This window comes from Poromitra crassiceps (genome assembly GCF_964638095.1).
Source record: "Poromitra crassiceps genome assembly, chromosome: 8".
Lineage (NCBI taxonomy): Eukaryota > Metazoa > Chordata > Actinopteri > Beryciformes > Melamphaidae > Poromitra > Poromitra crassiceps.
The window spans coordinates 19,963,913-19,978,230 of NC_139629.1; the positions used below are offsets into that span (position 1 = coordinate 19,963,913).

Genomic DNA, 14,318 nt, shown 5'->3' on the forward strand with positions numbered 1-14,318 from the left:
CTTGCTAAATGGCCGAAAGGGTTTAAGTCGCATCCTCAGTATCCGCTTAACTACCAAGCGTATTCCCTCAAATCTGACACTGAGACACCCAGGTGAGCCATGGTGAAGCGGGAGCAATGTCACATGTTATGACTAGCTAGTAGCTAGATCGCTAGAATAAAATATATATACATAATATGAACATGGGATAACCGACTAGCTGGAGTTTGTCAACCCAGCGTGAAAGTATTTATTTTCCTTACACAGCAACAGTATAAACTCATTTTGTGCTGCTGTCAAATGTCAAATCACGTTTTCCATGCGCACGATTTCAAAATAAATCCCCCGAGAACAAGCAAGCCTAGCTTGCAGTTCCGGGCGTGTAATCAAAACCGGTTCCTCAAATGTCAGCGACGCAAAAATGTTTGTAATACACACACAAAGTTAGACACACATTTAACCTTAATATCATAACGTGGAATTTAGCTCTCAACAGTGAGTGAGCCAATAACCATGTTTAACATTCCACGTATGGAAGTCGGTTATATTGAACCGACGGACAAGTCGTGTTGTTCCTATGACGTACTTCCTCTAGAAATTGGCTTCGGGGAAAACAACACCTAGGACCCAAGCCTCAAGTAAAACGACGAAATAATCTGCATATGTAGCAACAGTTTCCATCTGGACCGCATTCCCTGAAACAGTTAACTCTTAAGACACACAATGGTAAGTGCGCAGCCTTTTATTTTTCTGTTATTTTAGCTTCAGTAGACAGTACAGCGTGTTAGCATATTGTGCTATCATTAGCTAAAGTTCACATGTGGCTGAGTGACGTGCCGCCCTGCTCTATTCTGGCTGGCTATCCTAACACAGAGTTGGCGTTTTAAACCCTTTTGACTACCATTAACAGAGAAACTGATTTTCTGACTGTGTAACTTTTATTCATTTTCGCTGATGTGTACAACCACATTACTTCATTAGAATTGGTGATCTGTTAGATTTTGGTGTAGCATGAAGGGCCTCAAGGTGTCGCTGTTTGTATCTTTTTTTGTTTGTATTGTATTGAGTTCCAAACACAGGCAATGTAAAACCTTTTGGCATGACAGCACATTGTGTATTCGTCTTTTGGGATATAGAACACATAACAAACACATAAAGAAAAGTCACCCAAAATGTTATTCACTTTGCAAGTCAGACTATCTCGGATTCTTTTACCAGCCACCTTGTGTGCTGTCAATATTTCGTCACAAGGTTGAACATATTCCACATTTGTACAGAAAACGTTAACATTTGACAGGATATCACTGCATGCAAGAATTTGTATGCTGGCTACCCATTTTTATAATTATAACATAAGACATCAGATATACATACTTGCATTTTATAACAAAGCACATTCTTCTTGCAGCAGTTTTCTATGCATGTGCGAATGTGTGTGAAAGCTATTTATATTTAAGCTATATTTGCTCACAGCAAGCTGTGATGAGCCAGAAAGTTCCCAACTACAGACATACAGGTTCTTCAGCAATCATAATATCTCTTTTATTCAGTACGTCTTACATTGGAGCAAGGCAGTGTTGGTCATAGTATATTTCTCCTAGAGCAAATATACTGTATGCCTTGCAGTAAATTTAATGTATGTACTGTCCATAGTGTGTCATGCACTGGCTTCTTGTAGTGTATGCAACATTCCATTGTCTGTTTATCATGTGTGAGAATATGCCACATACTGTGAAACATAACAGGTAGGTAGGTGTCTGTGCCGTAGATCTCTGCATTCATTTCACCAAGCCAAATGCTTGTGCATTTATTGAACTCTGCAATGACGCTGAATCAGATTGTGACAGAAATTTCACCAAATGTTTTTGATCTTCTCATTTACAGCCGCAGAACGAGCACATTGAGTTGCACCGCAAGCGGCACGGCTACCGCTTGGACCACCATGAGAGGAAGAGGAAGAAGGAGAGCCGTGAAGTCCACGAGCGGTCCCACAAAGCCAGGAAGATGATCGGGTTGAAGGCCAAGCTGTACCACAAACAGAGGCATGCTGAGAAGATCCAAATGAAGAAGACGTGAGTACACTCCAGTCTAAACTGTAGATCCCGGTGTGAGCATTGCCTTTTCACATACGGTAGATATTTTTTAAAGAGCATGCCACATGAACGGACAATTCTGATTTGTACCTTAATCTTCGCAGCATCAAAATGCATGAACAGAGGAAGACCAAGCAGAAGAGCGATGATAAGACCCCAGAGGGAGCAGTACCAGCCTACCTGCTAGACAGAGAGGGACAGTCCCGTGCCAAGGTCCTCTCCAACATGATCAAACAGAAGAGGAAAGAGAAGGCTGTAAGTATCCACTGAAATCTACTTCTCTGCTTAGTTGAGCGGCATGCCACAGTGAATATTTTCTTTATACATCAAAATGTAGAGCCCTTATTTTATGCAAAACATGTCTTTTAGTTGTAATTCTTTACTCTTGTCAGAAATCTGTAATACTGACTGATACTGTTTTCTCCCTGTAGGGCAAGTGGGAGGTGCCCCTGCCGAAGGTGCGCGCCCAGGGAGAGACGGAGGTGCTCAAAGTCATCAAAACCGGAAAGAGGCAAAAGAAGGCCTGGAAGAGGATGGTCACCAAAGTCTGCTTTGTCGGCGATGGCTTCACCCGTAAACCTCCAAAATATGAGCGCTTCATCAGACCTATGGTAAGATCACACATTTTTAGTGCATCTTTGAGTTTAAATGTTTTTACACATTTTGTCATGTGAATGCATTGCACACTTACACATAGACAACACTGTTCATGTTATAAACAGCACTGATGGCACCTTTGGGTTATACATTGCTGTTGTGTAACTGTCTAAGCACCTAAAGCAGGCATGTCCAAAGTCCGGCCCGGGGGCCAATTGCGGCCCGCAGACCGATTTGAAGTGGCCCTCGGCTTGTCTCTCAAAATATACTATTATGTGGCCCTCCACACAGTATTGGTTAATCAAAGCAAGTTCACTTTGCATTTTTTCCCGTTCACCTAACGATGACAGCACTATCATACAGTTATTAGACAAGCACCAAATAGGAACAGCACAGGCAGAATAATGTTTTCAGATGGTAAACGAAATCCATCGAGTACAATTGTATTGTATGTGTGTATTTTTTTATTTAATTTAAAGGAGAATTTCGGTTTTTTACACCACGGTCCTCATTTCCAGTTTAGAATATGATGTTTTACTCACCGAAATAGTTTTGCGTCATTCGGATGCCCAGGGAAGATTTTGAGCTCCGAGTACACTCTTCAAACAGGCTAGAACCGCTAGAACGTGAGCCCACGGGGCATTCTGCACGGCAGTGCACGCGCTCTCTAAATGACACTTTTTCTGTCAGATCACGGTTCATTATGGTTGTAAATATAATTATCTAGCTAATAGCTACAAGCTAGGCTAACAACAACACCGGAGTCAGCGTTGATCTGCCCCGGTGGGGTTACAGTGCGTAGCGTCCCCCTTCTGTGGTTTCTCTGAAGAAGTGGTTTCACAGAGGGGGACGATACGCACTGTAACCCCACCGGGGCAGATCAACGCTGACTCCGGTGTTGTTGTTAGCCTAGCTTGTAGCTATTAGCTAGATAATTATATTTACAACCATAATGAACCGTGATCTGACAGAAAAAGTGTCATTTAGAGAGCGCGTGCACTGCCGTGCAGAATGCCCCGTGGGCTCACGTTCTAGCGGTTCTAGCCTGTTTGAAGAGTGTACTCGGAGCTCAAAATCTTCCCTGGGCATCCGAATGACGCAAAACTATTTCGGTGAGTAAAACATCATATTCTAAACTGGAAATGAGGACCGTGGTGTAAAAAACCGAAATTCTCCTTTAATAACCCATTATGACGGGAGAAGCAGCTGGCCCCCCGGTATTTTCACATGATCTAATCTGGCCCCCATTCAAAAAGGTTTGGACACCCCTGACCTAAAGTAACACATGATCTCTCATTGTCCTCTTTCCGTCCAGGGTTTGCGCTTTAAGAAGGCCCATGTCACCCATCCAGAGCTGAAGGCCACATTCTGCCTCCCCATCCTGGGGGTGAAGAAGAACCCGTCGTCGCCCCTCTACACCACGCTGGGAGTCATCACCAAGGGAACAGTCATAGAGGTCAACGTCAGTGAGCTGGGCTTGGTCACACAAGGAGGAAAAGTGATCTGGGGTGAGTGTTCACTTCTGTTTTTAACATGGTCATAGAGACACTGCATGAAATAGGCCATGCCCATCACGGGGAAAAGCGCTCCATTCACTCCCATACACCAGCGTCATTTTCCTTGAATTAAACAGAGCTAAAAGCTGTTGTGTGGTGGGCTGCGCAGACAACAAATGTCAAAAAATCCCCAATGAAAGTTTTTTTGTACTCCCGAGAAAAACAAGGAAGCCATTGAGAATTGGTGAGAAGAAAAATGTGGATCTAGCGGTCAAGGCAGTAAGTTGGAGTGTTCATCTTCCGTATATATGATCTTTGTGTGCAACACGCGACCATGCACGAGACATAGGAGAACGCCAGGGTTGGGGGGGAGTTTTTGTTTTCCCCGTTTTGGGCGTGGTTTCTGAATGATGACGCGCTCCGCAGTGTCTCTATGGGAATCCATCATCCATGGTTCTTGCTGTAATTATAGCAGGTGTTTTCACATCTGGCCACAGTGCTGAAATAAGGGTTGTTGTCCAGTTCAGACTCAATAAATGATCAACACAAACGCTATGAATGTCTGGTTATACTGAAGATATAAGGTGCTGTTTTGTCCTCTCCAACAGTGTGGTCCAGCTTATAGAGTACCACAGGGATGACATATTTTTGTAGTCGGAGGACGGAAGTCCCGGACATGTTGGAGCTCCAGGGAAAAGGTGAATTAGGTTTTAGAATGGGGAGTTAAATGCATAAAATAAGGTCTGTGGTTAACAAAAGTTTATGGGAGTGGTCATTTGTGTTCAGCAGGATCATCTTCAAAAACCTGAATCACTTTTATGACTTTTGAAACGTTTTCTTAAAATCACGTTAAAAAATCGCATTTACGTGTCAAAAGTCATAAAAGTGATTCACGTTTGTGAAGATTATCCTGCGGAACACAAATGACCACTCCCCATAAACTTTTGTTAACCACAGATCTTATTTTATGCATTTAAAACCCCATTCACTTTTCCCCTGAAGCACCAACATGCTACTTCCGGACTCATTCCTGCAGTGCTCTATTGTGCAAAATGTTATTATGTAAATATTGTGGATAAATTAGTGTGGAATGTGATGTAACTAAGGCCTAGTTCACATGACAACGCTCCCTGCATAAAATGACAAAATGTTATTGTGTTTGTGCCTTCCTTCCACATGACAACAGGGCCTGAAAACGCAAAAAAGTGAAATCAGGTCCCAGAGTGGAATTGTTTGATAACTATGCTTACCGTCACGTTAAAGTGACAAAACACAATTCTTGTGAGCTGTGATGACACGGCCGCACTTCACGCATGGTAGAAGACAATGAAAAACAATAGGAGCAAATATATTCAACTTGTCTATCAATATAATGTCACAAGTGAATCGCATTGGCATTCAATAAACTACTAAAAATACATAATGGGTGATAAGTGCCCGCTATTAACGTTTGGCGTTCGTGCATAATAATTATTTAAATGACTCAAACTCACAGCCAGATGCATCGATTTCCTCAAGTGCTGCAAAGAAAACAGAGTATTTTTTTTAATATAACTTTACTGGGCTTTTTATTCTGTAATGCAACCGATCTGCAGCAGTGTATTTTCAAAATAAAACCATTAATTTATTACTGGGGGAAATCAAAAACGGAACAGTCAACTCACTACGGGTTAAAAACTTACTATTCGAAGGCAGCAGATATTCCTCCATTTTCTCTGTCTTCTGTGTATTTCGGATCAGACACAAAAAATGTTGCAACGTGCATTCAATAAGGCTATTAATTGCCATCATTGTCAAGGTTCTAACCGAAAGTTTCCATTTTATTCTGTCTGACTTTGCGCTGCTTTGAGTTGGAGATGGCATTTGCTGCTCCAGTCTGCACGCAAAATTCTTATCACAAACGCTGTGTATAAACGCAGAACCAAAGCCCAGAAGAACCCAACGACAGTTTTCCATTTGTATGCAGATTGTTGTCATCTAAACGTGGCCTAAAATGTGTCTTTGGCTTCCCAGGTAAATATGCCCAGGTGACAAATAACCCAGAGAATGACGGCTGCATCAATGCAGTTCTGCTGGTGTAGGACTCTGACCTCTATATGGACTGCCTGTTAACACCACAGCATTTACTTTGGAGTGTCGCAGAGGACGAGGAACAAGAAGATTCAACTGGCAATGGGCTTCAAATCACGGGACCATCGGGTAAAACAGTGATGGTGCACTTTGCCACGCAGGATATCTCTGTAAAGTACGCTCAAAGGAAATTGACAAAGTCAAATGATTACTGTGTTAAATTTGATATAAATAAACCTGATGTGATTTTGTCAAGTGTTCTTTTAAAGTGTGTGGTTTTTTTTTCTCTTGGAAGAATGCTCCAAACTATCAGGACATACTGTAGTTAAGCTACTCACAGCAGGTGTGTAGAAAGGCTACAATGCCCCCCATATCAAGGCCCAATCACAAATGAATGAACAATATGAATGTTCCTTGATGTATGGAAATATTTGCTGTTAGTTTAGAGAGGGGGGAGGGTCTTGGCATCCAGTTAGTAAAGCAAGGTGACATTGATTTAATGCTCCTTCCCTAACATAACCATATAACACAGATGGTGATTGGTTGGCTGCCAGTCTTTCCAACTTTCCAACATGAGTCAGACTCTCATACATGAGGCTACGTTCTTAGTCCGGCTCCTTGTGTTTCTTAGTCCAGGCCAGGTTATGCTATCGCTTTGTTGGATTTACCGGGAAACTGGAGGAACGGAACGGAACCCCCACCTATTTCCTAAGAGGTTTTGTTTGCAGTTCCAAACAGAGCATGTTTAAGTCATTGTAACCGTGTTTTCAATTTGACAGTGTTTGCACATCCCTATCAAGTGGCATCTGGAAGTGCCTGGTTCCTATAGATAGAGCTGGCCTCTCTTCCTGCAGGCTGCAGCCTAATACAACAAGTTTACAGGAGAGCCTTTGTTTCCTCATCAGGCCATTGATGACGGTTATATGTCGTTATATGGTCATTTCAATATAGCCTGGTTGTGTACAGTTGTATGTATTTTGATATGTATACATTATTTGCAATTGCCATTAATGATGGTTCCATTCCATTTAGGTGTTCCAGTGCCAAGGCCCTCAATGTTATTGGTTGCATCTGCTTTACTTCCCACCTCAAAACAGAGTTGCTGTGGAAATGGCCAGGCCATTGCCAGGCCACATGTACTACTCTCCTTTCATTTCCCCTGTTTTCATAGAAATTACATTGTTGGCTGCTTTCATCAACCTCGAGCATTCAACCCAAAATTATTGTTAGAACATAATATAAAATTTAGTTTACTTTATCCAATAAACCAGCTGATGAAGGAGGTGAGGGCAGCATTGTGTTGAATGACATGGCAGTTAGCATATGGGTCTATTTTAGAATTTGATCATTCAAATTACATTTAGACTCTAAAAGATGGCCTTTACACATTTCTTATAACATGATGATGCCAACAGGAAGGAGAGGTGAATGAGAAAAGGAATATTGATATTGAGACTGAATAATGACATTACAACAGTCTCATCCTAATAACAGACTTCTGTTGGACTCCAGATGTGTATTAATATTATTTCTCTAATCATTAGTTTACTGATAGTATTTCTTTGTTCACTCACAGCAAGGAGGGCTGGAGAGAGAGAGCATGATGATTCAGGGAAGGCAGAGAGAGAGCAGGTGGTGACATGCAAGTGAGTGAGAAAACAAGCAAATATTGATGGTTAAGACTGAATAATGACATCACAACAGTAATCCTAATGTTAATTTAAAATGAGATATTGTTCTAAATCGGCCTTCAAACGGCCAAAATTTGGTGGGGCATGGCATGATATCATTTCATGGGGCCCAAAATCCCTGCCTGTGGGTGTGGGTAGGTGTGTGTGTGATATCGGGTATAATCTGGAACTTCATCTAACATTCTGAAATTACATGTGAACTGGGTCAGCAGAAAATAAAGGACAAAGGCGTGTCCCTCTCGCCTTTCTGTTTGGTAACTGTTGATACTCACCTATAGGTGGCAAAAAGTAGAACCTGTCAATGTGTCTCTTGCTACAGAATAGTTTTCACCCAAATATGAGTAGGTTATCAGTTGACTCATCAGAGATACATCGTGGTAACTTGCTCACACACACACACACACACACACGCAATTATATCCCGGGTTCGATTTCCAGCCAGCGCGTTAGTACCTGGTCTTGATTGCCCATTCCTGTAGTGTAGAGCCGCAGCACCGTCCTTTGGTTTCCCCCCACCGTCTAGTCTCACGCGCCAGCCTTAGTAACATTTTGTGGGCGTTCCCACACATACCGACTATCTATGGCTATATTTAAACCAAAAACAGCGTGTCTTTTCATGTCAACTTGGCATCTCAGGGCTTGTGGAGAGACTTGGATTACGCAAGTTGAGCAGTACAGAAGCATTTTATGTATTATTATTTATATTTTTTTACATTTTTGCTCATGGCCCCCTTCACACTCAGCAAATAACTCTGCATGCCTGACGCAGCCGGTCTCCATTTCTGCATTCTACTGCATGTAGTACACAGACTGTATGCAAGTACCTCATACAACCCCACATAAAAAAACGGAACTATCCCTTTAAATAAATGCATGGATTACTTTTACAAAGTTGGCACTTAACTTTGGCAGTGATCCTGAGCTGGAGGATTTTTTTTTGTCTGAAAATGTCACCTAGGAGAAACATGTAAATGGGAAAACAACAATGGACTATAAAATTTAGCCCGGAGGGACAGCACGAGAAAAATACAGTAATTGTTCCCCATGATCTTCTTTGTCCTCATCCTCTTCACCCTTAAATGTGTAATCTGAACTTTGTTTCCTGGTGTTTATTCAAATCAGCTTGTGTGTGAGTGTGCGTGCGTGTGTCTGTGTGTGTGTGTGTGTGTGTGTGTGTGTGCGTGTATGTGTGTGTGTGCATGTGTGTGTGCATGTGTGTGTGTGTGTGCATATAAGCCACGCCATACACTGTTTGGTTACTCTTTGATTCAGCTGCTCTCCCACCACGAGGGAGAAATCAAGCAGCATGCATCCTCTGCGATGGATACCGGCTGCCTGCTTTTTTCTGGCCTCAGGTAGCAGGTTACTGTTTATTTACTCATCTGAAAATGTGTTGGTGTTTTTATTTTGTTTTTATTTTCCTTTTTTTTAAGAACATTGAAATTGCAATGAAAAATAACAATTATAGTCACTGGTTTACCTCAATGTGAAAAGAGGTTGTAAATCAATATTGTCATATTTCAAGTTTTGTTGCTGATGTTAATTTCTCCAAGGCAATATAGCTATTCATATTTCACATTCAAATTAGCAGGCTGATATCTGATTTCACATAATCACAATGCTATGAAGACATTAGCTAATCACCACAGAGCTGCACAGACCAGTTTATCAGATAATTTTGCCGTAAAATATGTCCAGGTGATCAGCTCTGAAGCCCCGGCTTGTATGGTCGCTACCCTCCTCTAAAATCCGATTATAGGTGTTATTTTGATGAACTGACCTCATAGCGGGGATATATAGCCTACTGTTATGTGTGTCTACTAACATTATTAAAATATCATAAAGATAACGCTTTTTCTGGTAGTTTATTAATCTACGGCTACATTGCGAGGCTAGCTAGCCTGCCTTGGCTGTGCTGTTGCGATCTTGTTTCCTGCAGCTGCGTGAGCCACACCCCAAATGTTAGTATTTTTTATCATCTCTTTTACTCGAAAAACGGAGCCCATGAGAGCATGAAAAAGACTTGAAATTGTTGATTCAGACCATAAATTAATTCGGAAAATGTTTATTTAACTAAGACACAGACCGAGAGAGAAGTCGGCAAATCTTTCCATAGAGGCCAGTACGTGACGTCACTTCTGGACCCTCACGTGCCGCCCTACCCCCGGCCATACGAGATAATGCAATTTCCACAGTGGCTTCATAAATTCACCCTGACTTATACCCACTGGATTTACCCAATACATTTTAACCTTTTTGTCCATCCATATCAGCAGGTTTTAATCTGGAAATTTGAAGTAGAAATGAAACCCTTTAATTTCACCACTCAACTTTGGTAGATTCGAGTAATATTACTGATATTCATTATATCTATCAGTTATTGCTGTACGCTATCAGTTACCTAGTACTACCTTATCAGTTATAACTATCATATTTATGTTCCTATGGAAGGTGCCTCTGTTTCACATTATTCATGTTTATTACCACCTTGACATTGTTGAAAGTAACATATTTCTGTCCTAGTCCTTGGGCCAGGTGAATCAATGTCAGCACATCCAGGTGAGTGCAAGTTTTAACTAGGTTTGGGTGGTAATGAAATACATTGTAACAGGATTACAGTGATTAATAGAATTTGCAATCAGAACCTATGACAGTTAGCCTACCGTTAGAATGCTGAAAAATAGTACAATCAGATAAGACACTGCATTATGATTGTGAGATTAAAACACAAATAGATACAAACATCATTTTACACATGTTGAAATAATTGTGTGGTGAATTCAATTCAAAAAGATAACCAAATTACAGTCTAAATTGGATTTTTCTTCTTGTCATATTCTATGGATTTTGGAGGCAGAACAGTCCAGAAGTATCTGAAAGTATTCAGATTTCATTACTGATTTTGAGTAAAGTAGTGGATTACATTACAATTAGCCTATATTTTGAACCAGGAAAACAGAGACAGATTGCATTCTGAAAATAACCTATCCAACCCCCAAGCAGAAAACATACAGTGCAAATAAAAATAAATTGATTGATGCCATTATTACCTACATTCAAACATAAGCAGTCAGTTGACTTTGTTGTTGTTGTTGTTGTTGTGATCAGACACATGCAAGACCTTCGGCAGTGGCATCGTCCAGACTTTCAACATGCTGTTTTTCCACGTGAGATCCACTTGCCCTTTCACCCTCACCCACTTCCTGCACACGCAGGGGGAGTGTGACATCACCATACAGCGAGACAACAGTGGGCTGCTGGTCCGAGTGGACATCATCATCAATAAATTCAGAACCGTTCTGCAGAATGGAAGCATCCTGGTGGAAACAAAAAGGTCTGGCCCTGACACTGAATATAGCCATAGAAAAACATTAATAACACACAGACACAAAGTCAAACACACAGCAGCATTTCGAATGCCATGAATATTATATATATATATATATATATATATATATATATATTCAAGTGCAAACCGACCGCGGCACCCCGGCACACACTTTTTGTGTGTTTTATGTGTGTTCCCGGTATTCAAAGTTGGAAACTTTCCATGGGAATTAAAGGAGCTGTGATTTTGGAGAAAGATTGAGTCAACACGGTTCTCATTTTCCAAATACTGACGATTTGGGTTGGTGCGCCGGACCGACCACCAAACCAAAGCGTCAGTATTTGATGACCTCGGAAAATGAGAACCATGTTGACATAATCACATGTAGGACCTTCAATGGGAACATATGGGAATTAATCTAAAGTAACTGGAAATGTTGGGGTAATTTATACTACCGGTAACTGTATTTACCTTCATATAGCCTACAGACAAAAATATATAAACATTTTTATTGTCATAAGCAGACATATGCATTATTATTATGCAACAAGCGCAAATTTGCCATATGCTGCCTCGCAAAAATATTGCCAAATAAATAAAAACATTTGAAATGTAAAATGAAAGCATTTAGTCAAGCTTCTCAACTTCTGAAAGTTGAGATGACGTCCTCAGGCATCGCTTTGTGAAATCGGGAGATAGATTTCTTTCTGATATCCATTCTGAACAAATTCCAAAGCAAAGATGAGAGCCCACTTTCACAACCTCTGGCCTGTGTGATACTAAGCAAGCGCTCACATGTTTTATATTTGATCACAGTGTTTCCCTTCCCTACAACCACACCTACCAGCACATCCTCCGTCACGGCATCTACACCAGACTGACGAGCTCTCTGCTTCCTCTGACCGTCACCTGGCACAACGCACCTGGAGGAGTAGACACTCTCTGGGTGAAGACAGAGACACACACCCTACAGACATTAGATGCAGACAGATACACACACTTAACAGGGTGGGGCAGGACATGATGCAGTGAGTGATCATTTAAAAGTTTAAACCAATGGGATATGAGAAAGGCGATTGTATTTGATGGGAGGGGTACAGAGGGGCGGGTTGTTAAAAAAAAATCAAATGGTTTTATTGGTTACAAATTTATATTCATGCCTAGTAGTGCAGCATGAGGTCACCCCGAAAGATAGTTTCCCAGAAGTAATGGGAGTTAATTTCATGGAGACTTTGATATGACTTGTTAAGGTGGAGCTGGAGCAGGATCTGAACAGTGACTGGAATGGACTGTGTGGAACGCCCCGTTCCCCCCATTTTGCTGGTATGGCAGCTACTTGATAAGTACAAGTGGAAGAAGTAGTAGTAGTGTTGGTAGTAGTGGGAGCTATAGACAAGACTAGTGAACTAGAAATAGATTTAAAAAAAATGGCAAAACATAAAATTTCAAACAAAGTGCATGCTTGTTTTTATGAATTTTGTTATATATATAAAACCAGCATGGTGCATTGGTGGACGTAAAAAAGAAAAATAATTTACATTTTGGGCTCAATTCCTATGAAAATATCCCCCCACCGCCACCCCCCTCTAAAAAAAAAATATATAAAATAAATAGATAAATAAATAAAACGTGCCCCCAAGGCAGAGATATGGAGGAAAAGGTGGCATTCTAATGCACATGCTCAATACAAAATCATCTGGGCAGATAACACCAGTGACATCACTCACCCATGCCTGGCTACTTACTGTACAGCAAGCCCTCTTTATTTTAGCCAGGCTGGCTGAGTGATGTCACTGGTGTTATCTGCCCAGATGACTTTTTACTGAGCACATGCCAGCTGCTTTACAAAATCCAGTCTAGATGCAGCTATGTGTGAAAAAACAAAAGAGAATCCTATTGGGGACATACATATTTTGCATGCATGACATCATATCAGTTTGTTCTAAGAATGTATTCTTTTTAGGCACCAAGGACATGTTGATTTTACACAGCGTGCTTCCAGACGCCGACGACACATGCCAAACCAAAGATCCTCTCATCATTGACAATGACGTAAGTTGAGTGTTAACACAACACACCATATCCACTGCTTTCCATTGTCATCTCTGCTGGCCTTTGTGCTTGTACTTAAATGTGATTGCACTTTTAGTGGAGACATGTTCCGAGACAAATCAACTTTAAACTTCTGCCTGCAATCAAATCAAAAGGTACGGCTAGCTAGACTGTTGCAGGGTGGACTATAATAGCAGAGGGCAGTCATTTAGGAAAGCCGCCACTAGAAGGCCAGACCGAGACAAAGGTAACTTACAGATGCTACAACCCCAATAAAACCGCTCCAAAGGTAATACAGGCTTAGTAATGAAGGCTTTCTCTACCTGGATGGATGTGGCGTCATCTGGCTGACTCACATTATTGTCCTCCAGATTGCGGTCAACAAAATATGAGCTTGTTCAATAAATGGCGCTCTTTTATCGCGTTCATGCACAACACTGACTGTGGAATACAGAGAGAGTTATCTGGCGGTGATAGTATGGTACGCTCAGAACAACTAAAGCCTAAACCTCTCCAACACCAAGGAGATGGTTGTAGACTTCTGCAAAAACAAAGTCGAGCTCCAGCCCTTACTCATAAATGGTCAGGCTGTTGAGATAGTGGAGAGCTTTAAATTCCTGGGGACCACCATTTCCTCATCTCTTAAATGGAGTGCCAATGTAGACCTTATTGTAACGAAAACTCACCAGCGTTTTTTCTTTTTTCTTTTTAAGACAACTTAAGTTTATGGTCTCAAAAAACAGGGATGTGTCACTTTTACCAAGCTATGATAGAGAGTGTGCTCACATTCTCCATCACGGTCTGGTTCGGGAACAGTTCAGCTGAGGACAGAGAGAGGCTGAACAAGGTCGTGAAAATGGCATCAAAAATCATCGGTAAAGATCTGCCTAGCATCAGTGACATCTACAGTATGGTGTCCGCATTTTAAAGCTGGTAAGCAGTAAGAGCCCTTAACTCCTCCTCAGCTGTTCATCTCACGACCCCAATCTAGCTGTGCCCCCTAGCAGGGTCT

At 41.4% G+C, this 14,318-nt stretch overlaps 1 protein-coding gene across 1 annotated transcript; it reads left to right on the plus strand.

Moving 5' to 3' along the window:
* The first annotated feature begins 572 nt into the window (after nt 1–572).
* On the plus strand, nt 573–6,495 carry nsa2 (NSA2 ribosome biogenesis homolog). The gene is made up of 6 exons (XM_083641735.1): nt 573–705; nt 1,864–2,051; nt 2,177–2,327; nt 2,504–2,683; nt 3,985–4,177; nt 6,179–6,495. Exons 1-6 carry the CDS (start codon nt 703–705, stop codon nt 6,244–6,246), a joined length of 783 nt encoding a protein of 260 aa, XP_083497861.1. The 5' UTR covers nt 573–702; the 3' UTR covers nt 6,247–6,495.
* Nucleotides 6,496–14,318: the final 7,823 nt, after the last annotated feature.

Excerpts from the sequence above, each read along its gene's own strand:
- nsa2 (XM_083641735.1), top strand. Across the intron at positions 2,684-3,984 it reads AGCGCTTCATCAGACCTATG|GGTTTGCGCTTTAAGAAGGC; the intron begins GTAAGATCACAC and ends CTTTCCGTCCAG. Across the intron at positions 4,178-6,178 it reads AGGAGGAAAAGTGATCTGGG|GTAAATATGCCCAGGTGACA; the intron begins GTGAGTGTTCAC and ends TTGGCTTCCCAG.